This window comes from Cyprinodon tularosa, unplaced genomic scaffold (genome assembly GCF_016077235.1).
Source record: "Cyprinodon tularosa strain WSP-4 unplaced genomic scaffold, ASM1607723v1 ctg17, whole genome shotgun sequence".
Taxonomy (NCBI): domain Eukaryota; kingdom Metazoa; phylum Chordata; class Actinopteri; order Cyprinodontiformes; family Cyprinodontidae; genus Cyprinodon; species Cyprinodon tularosa.
The window spans coordinates 3,949,115-3,971,267 of NW_024038531.1; the positions used below are offsets into that span (position 1 = coordinate 3,949,115).

At 37.9% G+C, this 22,153-nt stretch overlaps 1 protein-coding gene across 8 annotated transcripts in view; it reads right to left on the minus strand.

The window, feature by feature from the left end:
* Positions 1-22,153, minus strand: part of ppfia2 (PTPRF interacting protein alpha 2) — a 221,955-nt gene that overhangs the window by 179,884 nt on the left and 19,918 nt on the right. For all 8 annotated transcript variants that reach the window (XM_038281341.1, XM_038281337.1, XM_038281344.1 and 5 more), the window contains exon 2: positions 14,580-14,835. In XM_038281341.1, coding sequence (XP_038137269.1) covers positions 14,580-14,828 — 249 coding nt within the window. In that variant the 5' untranslated portion in view covers positions 14,829-14,835. The remainder of the gene's footprint in view (positions 1-14,579; positions 14,836-22,153) is intronic.

Genomic DNA, 22,153 nt, shown 5'->3' on the forward strand with positions numbered 1-22,153 from the left:
CTATTGCTTGGTTGGAAAGAAAACCTGCAGCCAAACGGCCCTTTCTGGAACCAGTTTAACACCCCTGACTTACACGCTCTTTTAACTGGGTAGAATCTGAACATATGTCCATATTTCCTCCATGGGCTTTGATAAAGTTAAATGCATACCGTGATTTGGCTTTCTCACTGGTTTCTCTGAAGTCTTTGGCCATTAAATCATCAATGACCTGAGTCAGGGCTGCATTTTTTTCCCTTGCTGTTTATTTACTTCCATCATGATGTGTTGTTTGGCCGTAAAACACTGCCCAGTTTCTAGAAGAAGATATAAGTATGAGCACCAATTGTCCTCCTTTACATAACAGTCTTGTCAAACCAAGTTTTTCTTGGGCGTCTTGGGAGAGTGTTGCATTGAGTATCAGCATGCAGCCGCCATAAAGGAGTATTTGAACAGCAGCAAGTGTTGGCTAACATACTTCCATTTTACATGTTGATGTAATTTTTAGCCAGCTGGAAAGTCTCATGGGACTAGAAGCTCACAGAAGCCACAAATAACACCTGAAAATACCAACAGTCACAGATCAAGAAGAGGGAAAACAGCAGCTGGTATCCTCATCACTTATTTACCAGAACTATCACCATTGCAAGACTTTTTAATATTGTGGCCCTAATGTCAGTTAAAAAAGAAATAAATAAACCAAACCCATCCCACACTCTAATTTTTATTGCTATGAGCGATAAAGTAAATCCCTCACATCCTTTCAGGTTTTACAAGATTTAAAAGGCTAACTACCTGACGGCCGCTGAATGCACTGGTCATCAGCAAACACATACTTCCTATCAAACATGTTTTTTGTTTTTTTGCAGTCAGTGTACCGCTAGTACACTGTTTGTGTGATTAAAAACCTTCCCAGGAAGTATCCTGATGCTGTTTTAGTATTAATGCCCCCCTGTGTTTTGGATCAGCCTATTGAATTGATTCCTTACCCCTTAGATGCTGCTTTGTGTCCAACTGATTCCTACAATTTAATCTATTATATATCTGAGGCCACTAGATAGCCTTAAATGATTAAACACCCAGATGCTTGTACCTGCTCTATGGTCGGGCTACATACTCACTTCCCAGCACTCTGGTAGTCTTCCAACCTGATTAATAGAGAGATAATTAAATCTGCTAGATATCCTTATTACCTCAGTATATATGATGAGATTAGTCCCATCAAGATACAGACCTAAACTATATGCTTGACATTGGTACTAGCAATGAGTCATCACTATGGCCAGATCTGACCCTGACCTTTGAAGAATATTGATCAAGTATCTCTGACAGAACCATTACAGATACTCTAGAAATACCATGGATGTGCCAAGAACCTGTTCTTGTCTTGTTGAAAGGGAAATAAGGGTTAAAAGGGTAGGAGGAAAAACAAGGCTCTGTGGATAAATTAAGCAGAAGTAATTAGAAAGAGTCTACTTTGTAAATCAATGTTAAGAATCAAGGAAAATAGTGCTTGTGTTGATCAGAGTGTTGCCTTGAAAAAGCTGTAATAAAGCCTCAACTTAATCATCTGAAAACCACAACTTTAAATAGCACAAGTAGTACGAGTAGTAATAGTGATTTAGAGGTAAATTATTTGTTTTGAGTTTCTGCTAGTAAAAATGTATTTCTTAAAGCCCCTTTTTAATCCTTAAACTCAGAGTAAACATTTTCCTTGAGAAGTCCCCTGATTTGTAAATATGATCTATTGATGCATTAAAGAGTCCTCTAATAACTCTGGAAAGTCTGGCAGTCCTAAAAAGTAATAGAAAGAAAGACATGGCTGAAAGAAAGACATTCGAGATCCAGTTTGCAATTTTCCAAAACTCCTTTAGACCAATATAGAATGTTTTGGACCTATATCTAAAACAGTATGGGAAGTGGTAAAACTAACCCTTCATATCACTCTAAAAACACCATCCCCATGTTAATACAAGGTGATGGCAGCATCATGCTATGGGTAAGCTTTTCTTAGGCTGACAGGAGATAGCTGGTGAAAGTTATGGGACAATAAATGGGAGCCGGCTCGGTGCTCGTCTGCCTGGCTGGTGTTTCCTGGATGGAGCCACTGCTTTTTGTATCTCTGCTTCTGTCTCCTTGAACCCCAGTCGGCCTCGGCAGATGGTCGCTCACACTGACCCTGGTTCTGCTGGAGGTTTCTTCCTGTTAAAAGGGGGTTTTTCCTCCCCACTGTTGCTACAAGTATGCTTAGTGTGAGGAACTGTATTTGAGTCAATTAGTCGATGCAATCAACTGGTTTTCCTTAGAAAACTTTGAATCAATTTGACTGTATGATCTGGTTGAACTGTAAAGTGCCTTGAGATGACTTGTGTTGTGAATTGGCGCTATAGAAATAAACTGAATTGAATTGAATAAAAGGAGGCAAGTACTGAGTAACAGGAAGTTGACCTGTTTGAGGATGGGAAAGACCTGAGACTTGATGGAGGTTAACTTTCCTGACCAAACAAACAACCAGAGCTACAATGGAAGGGTTTAGATCACAGATTATCTCTGTTAGAATGACTTAAAATGCAGAGCTAAATATAATTTAGAATCTATCACAAGACTCGTATTCAGAAGCTATCTCAGTTGTATCTGACTGAGATCGGTTTATTTTGCAGTAACAAAGTAAAAGATTTCCTTCTCTGGATGTGAAAATATAAATGGATTTATACATTTTCAGACTGTAATTTGTAGAGAATACCTATGCTTCTATTTTATAGTAACACTCATTACATATCAAAACCACAAGAAGTATGCCGCCATGACTTTAAATTGCAATATCAGTATGAGATCAAAGATTAGTATGAATAAACAAACTGAATTTTTTGGGGCATTACATCATCAGGTTCATAACTCTACTAAAGTATTATGTATGCTCATTTTGTCGCTTTTGACTTCAGAGGAGCTGACCATTGCTTTTCCTTTTTCCAAGTTTCCTCCTCTTTTCCTGTTGTGCATCAACCACACATCTAGCCTACAGGCGGCATGAACTGGGGCACAAACAACAGTAATCATGGAAAATCATGTGCCACTCCAGTGGAGAAGACCAGCTGACTGCCTGCTGTTGCTGGAGCCCTCTGGGTCAAAAAGAAAGAAACAGACCAAAGTAATGAAGGAAAAAACAGCAGACAGATCCAACCTCCCATTCAATCTTCTGAACATGCTTAGTCATCTCTATTTCTACACATGAGCTTTAAAACGCAACCTCCCAGCAGATAAATCCATACAGCATTACAGCCGATAAAAACAGACACTAATTACTTAATGTACAGTGGGGTATAAAAGGACAATTATTCACATTTTGAAGGATCAAATTGTAATTTTTTACAAAATGTGTTTGTCAACAACTAAAGTAAAATGCATCCAACAATATCTAAACGAAACTTTAATTGCAAAGCAAAAATGAATCAAAAATGAACAACCTCTACAGAAAATAAACATGACCTGTGTGTGCACTGCAGCAGGTTTGCAAGCTGTGAATGAGCACACCGCAGATCGATCCTCTTCCACACAGCAGTTTAGCTCAGTCCTGGCTTTCACTACAGAAATGGTGTTTGGATGGTGTCTCATTACTGGCTGACTGAACAGATAGTAGCACTCACATCCATGTTTAGAGGCTGTGAGGTCACGCTGAAGATGAACCTCTATCTAGACAAGATTTTGAAATGAACGCTCAATGACTTATTTAAGACAGACAAGTTAGAAGGTTTCTGATTAACAAAATTAAAAGTTTTGATGTAGAGTTAATAACTTTACAAAGGAAAACCTTGACGATTCCACATCTTGTCATATCGCAAGAATCATTCTAAAAATGCTCAACATCTTTTCCAAAACAACTACCAACAACCAGTTTTAGTCTGTGAGGCAGACACCCCGTCTAATTTTAAGGCTAGACTTAAAACTTTCCTTTTTGATAAAGCTTATAGTTAGAGTGGCTCAGGTTATCCTGAGCTATCTCTATAGTTATGCTGCTATAGGTTTAGACTTTTGGAGGACATAGGGACCCCCATTTCATCATTCTGCTTCATTCTCTCTCTATTCTCCTATTCTGCAGAATCCTCTAATGTTCTGCTCTCTCTGCTTTTTCTCATAGTAGCTTCATCTGGTCTGTTCCTGTTTGGCTGTGACTCCATCCTGGAGAGAAACATCAGCTGTGCTGCTTCCATCAACACCCTTGTTTATAGATGCTGGAGATCGGCCTGTTTTCCAGTGTGGTCCTGTTTCTCTGACTGTGACTGGCTGGATGTGCTCTCTTTGTCCTCTGGCATGGGAGCTGGCTCGGAGCTCGTCTGCCTGGCTGTGTGTTTCCTGGACAGGGCCGCCTTACAGCTTGAACCCCAGTCGGCCTCGGCAGATGGCCGCTCACACTGAGCCTGGTTCTGCTGGAGGTTTCTTCCTGTTAAAAGGGAGTTTTTCCTCTCCACTGTCGCTACAAGCATGCTTAGTGTGGGGGATTGTATTTGAGTCAATGAGCCAATGCAATCAACTGGTTTTCCTTAGATAGAAAACTTTGGATCAATTTGACGGTATGATCTGGTTGAACTGTAAAGTGCCCTGAGATGTTGTGAATTTGGCACTATATAAATAAACTGAATTGAATATAACTAAATTTGACTTGGATTAAAACTTAAAATTCTAAATATTTTAGAAAAAACAACTACTTAAGCAAATATCAAAAACTATGATAAATATTAAACTCACATTTTAATCCCTTTGTCTCATTTGATAAAGAAAGAGCAAGAATGCAGGAAATCATTGGGAGCTACTAGAAACATGTATGACAATCAGTCTAACACATCCCAGACCGAATATTTGCTGCTGATCGTTTCTGAAGCTGATTTTGCTTATTGGATCTCTGCAGCTCCTCCAGAGTAACCATTGGTTTACGTCCGTTTAATTGGCCACCCACTTCAGGTGAACAACTGTGTACATTTTCTACTTAATGGTTTTTAAACAGATTTGTTTGTTTTTAGTTGGGCTTTTTCCACATGCCCTGTTTGGCATTTTAGTCATACTATACGAAATAACTGATTGCCTATTCTGCTAAAGAAAAAAACAACACTGAAAATATGTTTTTGAGATAAATGAATTGACCTAAGTTGGCCAGTAAAATTCTCAGACATTGGAATAATTCTTACACTTTAGGGGCCAAAAATACTCAGATACATTTCTCCAACTGCTCAAATACAAAATAATACAAATAATTCCTTTAAATTACAGTTGTGTCTGGTATTTAAGTAGAGAGGTCACATTTCTTAATACAGAACCCTGTGCATGGACAGCCATCAACAATTTTTATTGGATAACAAAAAGTTGGACTATATTTGATAATAGGGCGGCTTCTAAAACCAATACGTTAAAGGTATTCAGAAGAATCATATAAAATAAATAAATATGCATTAAAGCATTTTCAAACTAGCTTTTTGAACTAATTGGAAATGATTCAGGTTCTGCCTTCTGCTTCACAAACATGCACCATAGGGACAATGGAATTTGTGTTTTTAATGTGAAAAAAAATAGCTTACATTTAAGAAATATGAATACTTTTGCAAAGCGCTGCATTGACAAGATTTTTTAAATGAAAACTACTCTGAATAAAATTATCCAAGCTATAATTGGACCTTTAGTGCTTTTGTCACTTCCTTAGATATAAATATCAGTAATGGCTTTTCCAAACACCTGCTGATATTTGTGTAATCAAAAACAGAGACAAAGTTAGAGCCTGTAAACAATTTTTTAGGTCTAGAGGAACATGTCTGCTTCCACTAAAACATCTGTTTAATAGGTGATAAGACTTGTATATCTGGAAAACCACAGCTTGGTGGCAGCGAGGAGGATTAGTCAGAGTCTAAGCTCCAACAGAAGTCTTCATAAAACCCTGTTTGGAAACAGTAAATAGACAGCATAGGAAGCGGGCTCTGGCCCTCGGGGCCTTTCTACAGTAATGCACAGATGAGTGCTGCGGAGAATGTTGTTGGTCCGCCAGCTCAGTCGTCTGTGACACGACAGAGGTCACTGGGGGTGAAGGAGGGTTACATCGTACTCCAGGCGCTGGTTTGTCTACATGCTCTATTTGCCTTTCCCTTCCACTTTCTCAGAACTGAGTCTATCAAGTACAAGAGAGAAAGCAACAATTAAAGAAACAAACCATGTGGAAAAAGGGGCATCACAATAACAGCAGTCAGATGATTATTGAATACTTTATCACTGATTAGAAATTAGCCTTTAATAGCCTATTTTATTTTTCTTTGCTGTTTATCTCCCACGCTGTGATTATCTGCTTTGTAACTATTTTTCCTTATTTCAAAAAACACATTATCCATGAATTTTCGGTCATGCTAATCCCAGCTGGGGTCCCGAGGGGTGCTGGTGCCTATTTCCAGATGTCAAGGGGCGAGAGGCAGGATACACCCTGGACAGGTCGCCAGTCCATCGCAGGGAAACACCGAGACAAACAGGACAGACAACCATTCATACACACACTCACACCTAAGGAGAATTTAGAGAAGCCAAATAACCTAATCGTCATGTTTTTGGACTGTGGGAGGAAGCCAGAGTACCCCGATAGCACCAATGCATGCACAGGGAGAACATGCAAACTCCATGGAAAAAGACCCCGTGCCGGGAATCAAACCTGTAACCTTCTTGCTGCAGGGTAACAGTGTTATCCACTGGTCCACTGTGCAGCCTAATGATATCAGAAAATCTGCCAGAGTTCGTTTTGAAAGGTGTGCGACTTTAGCTTAGCCAAATCACCGGATAGTGGTCGCAGCAGCTAATGCACCACCTGACATCAAGCCAATCGCAAGCTTTTACAGAATTTTATTGGAGAAAAAATAGATAAACAGATCAGCCTATCTGTGAAGGACAAATCAGAATAACTGCAAGATAGGATGGCTTTTAAAGGTACAGAGATTAAATTAAATACAAAATATCATCAGTTGAACTTTTGACCAATTATTTTGATCAAAGTGTGTCTTAACAGTCCAACAAACACTTGCCCAACAAACACTTTCTAAAAACAATTAAATACACTTTTGATCAGTAATATGAATCAAGAGCCATAGAGAGTAATTGTGGAAATGGGAGGTTACGGGTTTAAATTTGTTTCAGCTGGGGACATAATGCAATATCTCAAATTGTTTTGTAATTTGACTGAGTTGCTTTCAGAAGGATTTGAAACTGCCACTTTCTCAACATACTAGAAGTGTGCATTTAATTAAAGGGTTTATCATCTCTTAAAAATATTTACGATGGCTCTTCTGCAATAACTGCAATGACTTCTAGAGCTAATGGGGGGGGATCTGCCGTTCCTTAGCTTTGTATAGCAAATACGGAAAAAACAAAAGCCTCAAGATGAGGAGGAAAGCCACAACAGGGAATGGAGGGGTTTTGGCAGATTGTTATGCATGAAATGGGGGGTGGGGGGACGTGGTCATGGAAGTCTCTAGTGAGGACAGCAAATGTCACTCCCATCAGTCCAAAGTGTCACATTGAGCTGCAGAGCCATGACCTCCAATGAAAAATGGTAGAAAAAGAGATAGGAAGGAGAAATACTGTAGGGAGGAGCAACGTGTAGCAGAAAAGCCATCGACAGCAGCCACAGAGAAAAGAGGGGGAGGTGGAGAGATGAACGGGAAGAGGAGATAGTAATGCTATGTTTGGCTATGCAAGTGGACCAGGTTTCAGAAACAATAGTTAATATCAGAAAAGGTATGTTTGCAGACTGTTGACTAAATTTGGCTAATTGTAGTAAGTAAGTAATGTATGTTTACATAGCACCATTCACAGTCATAGAGGTCACAATGTGCTTCACAAAATTTTGATACAAATAAAAATACATTTACAGTCACAAAGACATGGTCATAAAACAACTCTTAATCTGCTAGAATTAAAATGCTTTCTTAAACAAATAGGTTTTTAGTTCACTACTAAAAACATCAACAGAATCAGCTAAGCACAAGGAAAGCGAAAAGTCGTTCCAGAGTGTCGGCGAGGCCGCCTGAAAGGAGCAATCTCCCCTGGTCCTGTAACCTCAGCCTCCGAGAGGGGGTATATGGACATAACAAGGCTCTAATGTAGGGGGGAGCCTGACAGTGAAAGGCCCTGAAGGTCAGCTCCAGGATTTTAAACTGGAACCGAAAAGAGACTGGGAACCAATGAAGAACTTTTAGAATCTGCGTATGAGCCCTGCTGTTTGAACGAGTCAGTAACCTCGCCGCAGAGTTCTGAACCTGCTGAAGACGAGACAACTTCTTTTTGTTTTGACATGAGAATAGACTTTTACAGTAGTCTAAACGTGAAGACACAAAGGTTTAGAGATTTTCCTCAGTTGGTAAAAACAGTTCCTTGTCAGCAGTTTTGGGTGGTGCTCTAAGGACAATGCTCTGTCAAAAAAAACGCCTAGGTTTCTGAGGCTTGGTTTAGCAGACAAACTCAAGTCGCCCAGATAGCATCATCAGGGGCAATCACAAGCACCTCTTTTTTTTTTTAGTTTAGTTGCAAGAAATTTGCACCAACAGAAACTTCTGTCCCAAAAAGTATCTGCTATCAGCTTTAATGCAATCAAACAGAACAGAGGAACTGTAGGAAGCTACCAACATGGCTCTTCAAAACCTAAGTCCATTTAGTTTCTGAGCCTACAATAAGAATACAATCATGCAATATATGCTAATAAATAATATCTATCACATCAAATTAAAGCTACAACAGTTAAATTCAAAATGTAGACGTTCACACTTCACATGCAGTTGTATTGGCCGCTTCTATCCAATTTTATCGTTTTAAAAAGCAGAAAACACTTCGCTTAAAATATGTTCCTGGCAAAGGACCCCATAGCAATTACTAAGGCTTTAAAAAAAAGCATCACAGACCATTAAACTAACGCTGAGATCATAGAGACCAATAAGGAAACTGTGGATTAATTAACAGAATCGTTTGTGCCAGACATTTCTAGCGGGATCTAACTGACAGCTAATTTAAGCCAGACACCAGTAGAGGTGCTTGAACAGTGTGTCAGCTATGTCATTACACTATCACAAACAATACATCAAAACAGTGATTTACTGCCAGAGGAGATCAGTGAAAATGTCCGATAATGGAAATGTTATTTCAATATGACAGGCCGCAATACCTTGGCTGGGTGATTAAATTGTGTTAAATTGTAGGATGCAGCAGATCTTAAAAGGCAATTCAAGAATTTAAACAAGAGTAAGATGCATTTATGAATTTAAGTCAATATGTGTCAGAATAACTTTATGCCGTTATATATCTTAGAAAACGTGGACTAGTGTTCTGCAAAAAGGCCCCCATGGTGAACAAAGTGTATTCTTTGTCTATAAAGAAAAAACTTAAGAGTGTCCTGAAATCAGAAGGATAAGCACGTAAAAAGACTTATAGGGTCTCTTTTAGAAAGTGGTTATCTTTAACTCACATAGAAAATATTATATAAGACTTCTCTTTCCTCATATAGTGTAAGTATACCATTCAAAATTTCCCCACTTTCCTTAATGAACCCTTGGCTGGTCCCCTACAATTCCTTTTTAAACATCAATCTTTTCACTAAAATATTCTTTCAGTCATGATTTGTGGTACCAGACACGAGAAGATTCAACCTATGAAGGGCTGCAACTAACGATTATTTGCAAAATTATTAATCTGTCTATTATTTTTTCTATTAAACGATTAATAATCCGATAGTCAAAGGTTCCTTGAAGAAAATGTTTTACGAATTTAAATCAGGTGGAACTAAACTTCTCAACTTGAGAATAGATCATATTGATGGACGAAAACATTTTTTTTTTTATCTTACATGAAAAATTAAATATATATATATATATATATATATATATATATATATATATATATATATATATATATATATATATATATTAGGGGTGTAAATAATAGTCATTTTGTATCGATGCATCGATCCAACAGCCGACGATCTGATGCATCGACACGTCCGCAAGATAATCGATTCATGTTTTTTTTTTCCTCCGGTCTATTTTTATCCATTTGCTCCTAAACCTATTTTGCCCTCCTACCTCGCTCCCTGGTTATACTCTTACAGCAGTGTGTTGCAGCAAGCTTCAGACAGACATTTTTAAATTATGCTCAATATTGAAGCGTGGTCTGTGCTACACACTGTAGGTCTAGATACGGCCGGGGTGGCGAGGAAGTGGGGGCGAGTTTAGTCCGACGACGGAGGGACATGAGGGCCAAAAAGAGCGGAGATCCAGGTGGAAAAAGGCTCCCAGCGTTCTCGTACACCTCGCTTTTCTAGCGGGTCAAACTTCACGAGCTGTTTTCCGATATTTCGGTCATAAAAACAGAACAAGCCGGCCTCCTGTCTGCGGCACTGTTTGCAGTCACCTACAATTTGGGAGAGGTGCAGCGGAACAAAATCATTGCACTGATTATGTGCAGTATTTTTGTTTCTAAAAAAAGATGCTAAACGACATTACAGCTTTCATTGATTTATTTCAAACTTGAAACTTTGTTTAGTAAGGTGTAAAAAAAAAATGAATCAATTAATCGAATCGAATCGTGGTGTATTCTTGAGTATCGAAAATTATCAAATCGTTGGGTCAGGAAATCGATACTGAATCGAATCGCCATGATGGTTGTGATTTACACCCCTTATATATATATATATATATATATATATATATATATATATATATATATATATATATTACAATTTTGATATAATTACTAATCTAAATGGGTTGCTCTGTCAACTAAAAACATGTTTGACAGTCTCGGTGCTCCAATTAAAAATGAATCGTTTATTAAATTAGTTGAAGATAACTTCAATAATTGATTAATCTGATTAATTCTTTTAGCCCTAATTCAACCATAGAGTTTTATTTTTACAGTTTTCAAAATGTCTCAACTAAATGTAGCCGATCTTCTAACTTTTCTTGGTCAAAACAAACTCAGTTTTCGTCTCACCTTCTAAAACTGTTGTTTTAGCGAAAGGCTCCTGCTTTATGTCCCGTTAACCCTGCTTTCCCAATAGGGTGGGTCCTATTCTGATTCCCTTCCAATGCATTCAACTAGAAATTAAAGTTGAACTCAACAAATGGATTGTTTTCCTGAGCAACTCATTGGTAGACCAGTAACCTTCAATGGGATCATTGTGGTGCAACATTTGACATGGATCAAACTGGAATATTTCTTCTTTTCCTGCAACATTTTCAATCTGTTAGTAACCAAAGTTTATGTAACAACCAGTAATAATACATTATGAACCTATTCAGCTATAAAAACTTGCTGGTAAATAAGAGTCATTTAAAAGTTGAATGCCAAACTAAATGAACAACAATCCTCACCAAACGAAACGTATTCCCACTAAAGTCAGAGGAGAATTGATAGCAACCTGCAGGAGAAGAAACCTTTCATCTCCTAGTGCTTACTCGTTGTGTGTTTCAATTTTCCAAAATGGCATACAAAATAAAAAGCAGTGCTACCCAATCTGCAGAACAGTCACTATATATGATTTTTAAGGAGTAAAATAGCTAGTTTTGCAGCGAGAACCTGCTAATTAATGATGACTAACAAGTATGCAGTCCAACTTCACATATTCTTCTTTTTTTTGTTTAATATATTAAGAGTAAGGTTCAAACAATTAATAAGTCAATTAATTGATTATTGCAATAACCGTCAACTAATTTAGTAATTGATTAATCGTTAACTTTAGTGTAGAGCCTCTGAAACATGCCTTTAGCTGAAACAGCAACCCACTCAAAGCAGTTAATATACCAACAAAAAATATCTATAAATTTGACATTTAAGATGAAAGCTTATTTTTACATTAATAAGCTCTAGCCAGAAGTCCTCAAAGGGCCCAGTTTTAGCTTGGCTTGGTTAAAATTCTTAAGAAAGTAACCTTTAAGAAACCTTTTGCCATCCGATTATTGATAAAAAAAAAAAAGAATCAATAGATTTATCGATTGCCAAAATAATCAGCAGCCCTAATTTGGAGCAGATCAGATAAAATCACTGCGAAATGAAGATTAAAGTTATGAAACAAGGACCAGAAAATCTCAAGAGAGCAAAAATAATAATAAAAGGTAAAGAAAGACTCTGCTGATGCATTAGTTAAATTACCTAAAACAGACTGTTTTTAAAGGTTATATAAGGAGGAAAATTATATATTAAGATATTTTCAGTATGCCCTGATGGGGTAATATATTACTGATATACAGGTGCTGGTCATAAAATTAGAATATCATGAAAAAGTAGATTGATTTCAGTAATTCCATTTAAAAAGTGAAACTTGTATATTATATTCATACATTACATACAAACTCATATATTTCAGATGTTTATTTTGTTTAATTTTGATGATTACAAATGACAACAAATGAAAATCTCAAATTCATCATATCAGAAAATTAGAATATTGTGAAAAGGTTCAAAATTGATGGCCCCTGGTGCCACACTCTAATCAGCTAATTAACTCAAACCACCTGCAAAAGCCTTTAAATGGTCTTTCAGTCTAGTTCTATAGGCTACACAATCATGGGGAAGACTGCTGACTTGACAGTTGTCCAAAAGACGACCATCGACACCTTGCACAAGGAGGGCAAGACACAAAAGGTCATCGCTAAAGAGGCTGGCTGTTCACAGAGCTCAGTGTCCAAGCACATTAATAGAGAGGCGAAGGGAAGGAAAAGATGTGGTCGAAAAAAGTGTACAAGCAAGAGAGATAACCGCACCCTGGAGAGGATTGTGAAACAAAACCCCTTCAAAAATGTGGGGGAGATTCACAAAGAGTGGACTGCAGCTGGAGTGAGTGCTTCAAGAACCACCACACACAGACGTATGAAAGACATGGGTTTCTGCTGTCGCATTCCTTGTGTCAAGCCACTCTTGAACCACAGACAGCGTCAGAAGCGTCTTGCCTGGGCTAAAGAGAAACAGGACTGGACTGCTGGTGAGTGGTCCAAAGTCATGTTCTCTGATGAAAGTAAATTTTGCATTTCCTTTGGAAATCAAGGTCCCAGAGTCTGGAGGAAAAGAAGAGAGGCACTTCATCCACGTTGCTTGAAGTCCAGTGTAAAGTTTCCACAGTCAGTGATGGTTTGGGGTGCCATGTCATCTGCTGGTGTTGTAACATTGTGTTTTCTGAGGTCCAGGGTCAACGCAGCCACATACCAGGAAGTTTTAGAGCACGTCATGCTTCCTGCAGCTGACCAACTTTTTGGAGATGCAGATTTCATTTTCCAACAGGACTTGGCACCTGCACACAGTGCCAAAGCTACCAGTACCTGGTTGAAGGACCATGGTATCCCTGTTCTTAATTGGCCAGCAAACTCTCCTGACCTTAACCCCATAGAAAATCTATGGGGTATTGTGAAGAAGAAGATGCAATACACCAGACCCAACAATTCAGAAGAGCTAAAAGCCACTATTAGAGCAACCTGGGCTATCATAACACCTGAGCAGTGCCACAGACTGATCGACTCCATGCCACGCCGCATTGCTGCAGTAATACAGGCCAAAGGAGGCCCAACTAAATACTGAGTGCTGTACATGCTCATACTTTTCATGTTCATACTTTTCAGTTGGCCAACATTTCTATAAATCCTTTGTTTTTATTGGTCTTCAGTAATATTCTAATTTTCTGATATGATGAATTTGAGATTTTCATTTGTTGTCATTTGTAATCATCAAAATTAAACAAAATAAACATCTGAAATATATGAGTTTGTATGTAATGTATGAATATAATATACAAGTTTCACTTTTTAAATGGAATTACTGAAATCAATCTACTTTTTCATGATATTCTAATTTTATGACCAGCACCTGTATATTAAATGGCTGCTTTGGAGGATTCTTGCCTCTCAGAGACTATGTAAAAGATAAGTTGCTATAAGTAACTGCATTACAGAAGGAAACCTAACAAACGCAGCACCCAGTCTAAAAAAACATTTTACATAAAATGTTCAGAATGTCAACATTTTGTGTTGATGGAATGAAAGAGTTTATTTTACAGTTTAATTAATAACCTCCAAGCTTTTAAACACAAAGAACAAGAAGACAGTCATCATTAGTTCAGAAGCTTATGGAGGTCCAGTGGGAGATGTACCAGTGTACTAAATAAGGAAGTTTTAGCTTCACCAACACCACACTGCAAAAAATAGAGATCTAAATAAGTCAATTTTCTTAAAATAGGTGCATTTTTCTGAATTGAGGAGGTAAAGGAGACTCTTTGCCAATGGAACAAGACAATTTACATTTAGAATAAGAAGAAAACAATTGCATTGTCTTATTTCGACTGCATATTATCCAATTATCATATTTTAAGAGTAAAAAACCTAATTCCTTTGGCAAATCATCGTATTTACCTACTCAGATTAAGGATAAAAACACTTAATTTAAGAAATTCTTATTTATAGATCGTTTTTTGGAATGTAAAAACGCAGTAATAAACCTGTATGAGGTTTAAAAAAACATCTAAAATGACTCTTCATGCATAGAGAATATTCAGCAACAGCTCCATTTCATTGTTTTCAGTGTTTTGGTTCAGTGTCATCACTGTGGCCTACCTGTGGCAGGGCAGAGCTAAGCTGACGCTGCAACGAGTCCCGATCGTAAATAACATCCTGCAGATGCTGCTGAGCCAGTCCAAGGCTCTCCTGGGTCTCCCTCAGTGTATCCAGGAGCCGGTCCCTCTCATCCAGCATGTTGACCATCAGCTGCTCAAAGTGGGAGTCCGGATCCGAGGCACTGCTCTGAGAGCCGCGCTGGCACGGCGCCGTGTCCTCGCTAATTGTGGGCATCACCTCACACATCATCTTGGCTCTGGTCGGGAAAATAAAGTGTAGAGTTTAACAAGTGGTTTGGAAACCTTATGTTATGTTAAATGCACACACTTAAGTTGCTGAATGTGTATGTTGCTACAAGCCTTGTATGGGTAGGAAGAAGGTACCCCAGAAATTGTACTGTGGTCAGAATCACTGTTGGTTCTACATGTAATACATGGTGGTAGAAAAATCACACACCATCTATGTTGCACCATCCCCATGGGGAAACATGGTGCTGGCAGCACCATGCAGTGAGGATCAGTTTCTTAAAAAGGGACAGTGAGGTTGACCCAACTTGATAGGAACAGGAATGGAGCTAAAACAAGCACAATTCAGGAAGAAACCAGGTTAGAGGAAAATAAAGACTTAGGACTGATTAATAGTAAGAGATTTCTCAGCAGAAAATAGCAACTTAAAGTTGTATTTTGCTTTTTATTAAGCTGAAATTATTCTTATAAATGGCAACAATTCAAATGTCAAATCTCCGTTAAGTAAATGTAAAATAATTGCCAATTAGGGATGGGAATCGAAAACCGGTTCCTGTTCAGAACCGGTTCCGTATTTTCCGATTCCATGGCATCGTTTGGCAGCTCGCTGAACGATTCTTTTTTCGATTCCCGCAGCACCAGAGCCTAAAGCGCCGGCTCTGGGGAGCACGACTTACGTCACGTTTTTTACGCAAGTTACGCATTTTCGATTCCCGCAGCACCAGAGCCTAGAGCGCCGGCTCTGGGGAGCACGACTTACGTCACGTTTTTTACGCAAGTTACGCATTTTCGATTCCCGCAGCACCAGAGCCTAGAGCGCCGGCTCTGGGGAGCACGACTTACGTTACGTTTTTTACGCAAGTTACGCATTTTCGATTCCCGCAACACCAGAGCCTGGAGCGCCGGCTCTTGGGAGCACGACTTACGTCACGTTTTTTACGTAAGTTACGCAAGTTACGCAAGTTGGAAGAACTATTCGAGGAGGAAGACAACGAGCTGCGGTCACTTTGTGAATCAAAGCGCCCCGTCTTTCCTTAGCCCAGAGGGTAGATCAGGAAATCCAGCTCTGTAAAAGCTTGCCCTCCATCCCCTGCAGGGATAGCGCCACACTGTGGTGGTGGAACAAGCAAGATACGCTGCCCTTGCTATCTGGACTGGCTGAAAACGACCTCTATGTGCAGGCTTCCTCCACGGCTGGAGACACCTTAAGCGCTGAAAGATCCCGTATCCTTCCAGAAAAAGCAGATATGCTCATCTTTCTGCAAAAGAACTGTTAATTTTCCCTACTACTGTTTTATAATTAGTATTTTTTGTTATTTAAAATATATTATTATTCCATCATTTGTTATTAGACATTGTTGGTTATTAAGTTTGTTCTTGTATTCATTTTTCATTTAAACACAGATGTTACTCCAGTTTCATATTTCCTGTGGACATCTTGATCTTGTTGAGTTTGTAAGATTGTGCAATAGTTAAGTAAACAAAGTTGATTCTGATAATCAAACTGTTTGTTCTCCTTTTTACCCCAAATTGGAATCGAAAAAAGAATCGATAAAGAATCGAATCGTTTCATAGAATCGAAAAGGGAATCGGAATCGTGAAAATCTTTTCAATTACCAACCCTATTGCCAATGTTCTTTAAAATTCGCTAGCAGATTATCTTTACAGAAGGCCTCCTGTTGCTTGAGTTTTTCTTTTCCATTGTAAATATCACAAGTCGCAAAACCAAACACTGGTCTCATCTCAGGGCAGAGATGAATATGCATTTATGATACTTAGTAAAACCAACTTGTGTCTAATTTTGTGAAAGTATCCACCTGCTGTTGTTTAAGCTACTGTGCGTAATTGCTTGGGCCCGACACAGTCAGAGCTTGGCTCAGCATTACATGGGTATCTCAAAGCTCACAGAGACGTCTTGGGATGCTGGGCATTCTGCCCTAGATTTCACGCTTGTGCTGTTTATTGGGGCAGCTCAGATCATGTTACATAATACACTATATCTACACTACAGTGGATATGCAAGTCTGTGTTCCAAGCTCCCTGTAGGGTCTTCAAGTGTGTAAGGAGCCGTTCCCACCGGCGGGTTGGTCAGCGAGACAAAACTATGCATCAGTGAACGTCATAGTCATAAGATGAAGCAATGAGCCACAAAAGGATATGGAATAATAATAATTCATCAGTTTTAGAAAAACACAAGGGGGAATAAGTGGATGTTTTGTTCAATAAAGTGAAGCTGTATGATGGTTAAACCTGCACACAACTGAAAAAGTAGCCTCATTTAAAAAAGGAATGGATCCATTTTCTGAAAGCAAATTAATAAATAAAGCTAAAAAGCAGGAAATCAATTCATAGAAAAGTTTTTTATATATTTTTACTTGTATACCTTGATAATAAAGAAGCTTTAAGGTGGAAGATATTCTGCATCAAACAAACAAACAAGTTAAAGCCACAATGCCATTTTTTTCTTAAGTGCAGTTGTTAGTAGGTAAAGACTTTTAAAGATGTATTTCTTTTTGTTTATTTCCAATCTTTACAAAATCCCCCATCTTCCTCAGCTTTAGAACTCAGGTCACTAAGGCTACGTCCACACAGCAGCCTGAAGTGACCCAAATCCTATTTTTTTTCCTCATATGCAACCTGTATCTGATCTTTTCATGGCAGTCTAAACAACACAAATCCGATTTTTTTCCAATGCGACCCAGCCCACTTGGCTCTGTGGTCCTGAATCCGATAAGAAAGTGATCTTTTCAAATGCGACCTGTGCGTGAACGGCCAGGTCGCATTTATCCGACCTGAACACTTGTCTGCGTCTTGCTGCACAGAAGTGGCAAGAAAAACAACAACCATGGTGGACGATAATGCAGAGAGCAGTCTTTATTTTCAACCATCTTAAAAAGATTGTGTTGTTAACGCACTGGCTGAGGTTGGGAAAGATCGCTAGATGCACTCCAGCAGTACCATCCATATTTACACCCATACAGCATGCTCGCTTGTGACATCATTCTGTCCTCTACTTTGCATGCACATAAGTTGTGTTAATGCAGATCACACAGGAGACCATATACAAGTCGCATATACTGTATATGGAAATGTGAACGACCACAAAAAAGTATTGGATTTTACAGAAAAATCGTAATTGAGCATTAAGGCCTGCAGTGTGAACGCAGCCTAAGTAAGACACTCAACTGCCATTTTATTGGTTACAACTTTTAAAAAAAGTGGGTGGTAGCTGGATAATTTAGTTTCATGTAGGTAACTTTTTGGAAAAAATACACAATTAGGAACAGTTTTACTGCACCATACATTTCATTTTATTAGTTTAATACAATTAAGAGGTATTGCTACTCGTACTGGATTATAATCTTTGGCTACTTTAACAATCTTTTTTTTTAAATAAGCTTGTTTTTATAAAAATGCACCGGACACAGACAGGTTAATGCATGTCAAAAGGAATATTCTTGCTTCTACACAAGCTTTGAGGTTTGAGCCGAGCTTGTTGTGGCATTTTCAGGTCACCCCAACATACTGTAAACATTATATATTGTTACAGGATGCACTTTACTCTGTTCTTATACATTAAATACAGTAAAGGTTTGTTTCAAAAGTTTTGTGCTGAAATAATTTAACTGAATCTTTGCCTGGATAGTTATTTTGTATTGAAATAGTTTTCTTATATTAGTCTTTAAAATAAGATTATTAAAAACAGAAGGTTCTATTTTTGTCTTTCTTATCTTTTTAGATATAAATTACATGTCAATCAGATACTCAGTAAGTTTTCTTACTTCAGTAATATCTTGAATAGCTGCTATTATTAAAATATTTCTAACCCAAGTAGTGCTGCTCTTGCCTACAGTTTTTGGGCACTTTACCCCCCTTTGCATGTTTTATATTGTTTATTAACTAAAAACATTGACAAAACTAGATGTTGGGGGACAAATTGTTGAAATTCAACACAGCATCATAATGAGAAATCAAAGAGATTATAGTGACTTTAAATGTAGCTTGAATGTTTGCTCTAAGTATTTTAGAAACTGTTTATCTTCCATTATTTTCTCACAGACTTTGCAGTTTACAGAAAACGGTGCAGCAATTTTCATTGGAGGAAGAAGGGCTTTCCCTCATCAGCAGGCAGTCAGGCTGCACAAACCTCTGCTATGAGCCAATATCTGACAGATGTGTTGAAGAAGAGACTCAGACTTTGAATTGAACGTTTTGAAAACATGCCTCTCAAGAACAGTTCAGTTAGGTAATGGTTGTTTAAAGGTATCAAGGTATACTTTCTAATCACATTTGCTCCTTTTAAGAACCAGTTTAGCGTTAATTAAAAATTATAGCCTACATGAGCATTGTTGTTCAAAATGTACATCCCCTTATTACACCAGAGTTAAACTTGATTTGAAGAAATATAGCACACCATGTCATATGAATGTAATGATCTACTGTAAAACTGCTTTCCTGAACATGTAAATTACAGTAGTTCTGTCAGGATTTATTTAATTGGAACAGAATACAGACGGATGCTTGGACAAAGCATGGTTAGATAATAATATTTAATGAAAATCAAACAGAACACAAGCATGGAGAAAGTAGATGATCCAGTGACTAGTTTCTAACTGCAAGGTGACTAAAGTAGAGTGCAGTCAATGGGGAAAACGGGTGAATGGAAGCTATGAATTAACTAATGGCTTTTGCAAAGGGAGACATTTTCAAACAGAGCTAAACAAGCTAAAAACAAAAAAGAAACTAAGAGAACCTTCCTTATATTATAGAAATAATTACTAGCCAAAGTCACGTCAAATGCAGCTAAAATAACTAAGAAATAAGAAAAATACTAGAAAAGAACTGAAAAGCTAATATGGCAAACAAATATATGGCAAGACACAAACAGCAAAACTCAAACACAAAATTTTAGTTATGCTTTACTTTTGTAAAAAAAAAAAAAAAATCTAATAAAGAAAACAACTCCAAACAGAAAAGACAACTTAAAAAGATAAACACAAACTAATACTGAAAACCGCACAATATAAATAAGAGAAAATTAAATTATTCAACGGAGCCCCAAACTATGATGTTCAAGCAGATATCTTTATGGAAACTAATGATTATTTAATTGATTTTAAAATAGACCAACCTTGCCATGTGAGAAAAAGCAATCGGTCCCTTAACCTAATTACCTGCCAAATTTGTTAGTTAGTTTGTAAACACTAACCTTCACTGAGTCAAGTTTGGATAGAATTCTTTGGGGCCCTTTGGGGAAAATTTGGGCGGTTTTTTGGCCTCTAGGATGAGCCTTTTTTTTCATATTTGGGAGTAATACTGTCTTTTTTTTATTATTATAATTTTTGTTGTTGTAATCCCAAAAGTGTGTTGCTCTGGGATTTCTAGATTCTACAGGTCTCAGTAATCCTGCCCTGGTGCTGCTGATATTGAACCACAACAACATGATAAATAATAATAATAATATATAAAAAGAGGGTAAGGCTGATGAAGATACCTTTCTTCTATAAAAAAAATGAAATCACCATTTATTTGCTTAGGTAAGGTCTTAGGTTTTACCAGCAAAAAAAAAGAAAAAAAAGAAAAGTGATATATCTACCAATTTTCTCCAGAATTGCAGAAAGATTTAGACACTTCCCCATCTTCGAACCTTAATGATGCCACTGCAGCATCATAAACAGCAGAATTGCATTATTCAGGTTACACCCAATCAAAGAAATTGCATGTAAAGCCCGTCACACTTTGACAATTTAGACCAGCATATGCCTGATGTACGGAAAAATCTGGCAAAAACACTGGCATACGTTGGATAAGTTATAGGTCAGTTTTGTATAAGTTGTGAGCATGCTGAAGCATGTCGACATATGGCCAGTACGTTGAGACGTATGCCAGAGTTTGCCATATGTGGGGCATATGTTACAGGTAAGTTATCTGATCGTCGACATACGTTAAGTGTAAGTTACCGTTTAAGTAGCATATTGGCATTGTTTTTGTATGAAAGAGGGTTCACAGGAGGAAACCATCAGTTATCAGACATGACGCTGAATCTGCTGCAACTGCAAACCCTTTTTTCCTTTATTCTTTTATTTTTGTCGGGTGGTAAACAGCAGCTAGGTTAATCAAAGACATCTGTTTATGCCGACTGGGCGCCTCTGGGTGCCTCGCTGCTCCTGAGGGGAGCAGCTTTAACTGATGCTTCGTAATGCCCATGAAATGATGCACAAGCATCATTTCATGGGCATTATGCTGCCGTGCATTATGCATAAGTTAGGCTGTCGTTGGACATAAGTTCTGGAATCATTATGAATAGCCTATGTATACGCCCAAAACTGAAAAAATACATAGCAAGTTCAGTGTATGCCAGCATTTTAGAAGATTATGGGACGTCAGGCATACACTGGCTAAATCGGCAAGGTGTGACATGGGCTCAAGTTTTTGTTTGGGTCTTTTGTGCTTGTCAAATGGTGTAGATTGAGGTTCTATGAGGTAAATAATTGCATGTGTGGAATATACAACCTAAATAATAAGGCTAAAACTATTCTGTCTAAATCAGAGCTACATAAAAATTTACGACCAACTACTCTGAGGTCTACGCATAACTATAACATACAAATCTAATCCGCTGCTTACTAAGTACTTAAGTCTTTAATGTTATGCAGACATACACATTTTCCTGTTCAACCTAACTGATGCAAACAACTTATGATAATATTGATATAAAACAATAACAGTGAATTGAATAAAGGTTTATGTGAGGAAGTGAAAAACCCTTTATTAAAATGTGCAACATACAGGTGCTGGTCATAAAATTAGAATATCATGAAAAAGTAGATTGATTTCAGTAATTCCATTTAAAAAGTGAAACTTGTATATTATATTCATACATTACATACAAACTCATATATTTCAGATGTTTATTTTGTTTAATTTTGATGATTACAAATGACAACAAATGAAAATCTCAAATTCATAATATCAGAAAATTAGAATATTACTGAAGACCAATAAAAACAAAGGATTTATAGAAATGTTGGCCAACTGAAAAGTATGAACATGAAAAGTATGAGCATGTACAGCACTCAGTATTTAGTTGGGCCTCCTTTGGCCTGTATTACTGCAGCAATGCGGCGTGGCATGGAGTCGATCAGTCTGTGGCACTGCTCAGGTGTTATGATAGCCCAGGTTGCTCTAATAGTGGCTTTTAGCTCTTCTGAATTGTTGGGTCTGGTGTATTGCATCTTCTTCTTCACAATACCCCATAGATTTTCTATGGGGTTAAGGTCAGGAGAGTTTGCTGGCCAATTAAGAACAGGGATACCATGGTCCTTCAAC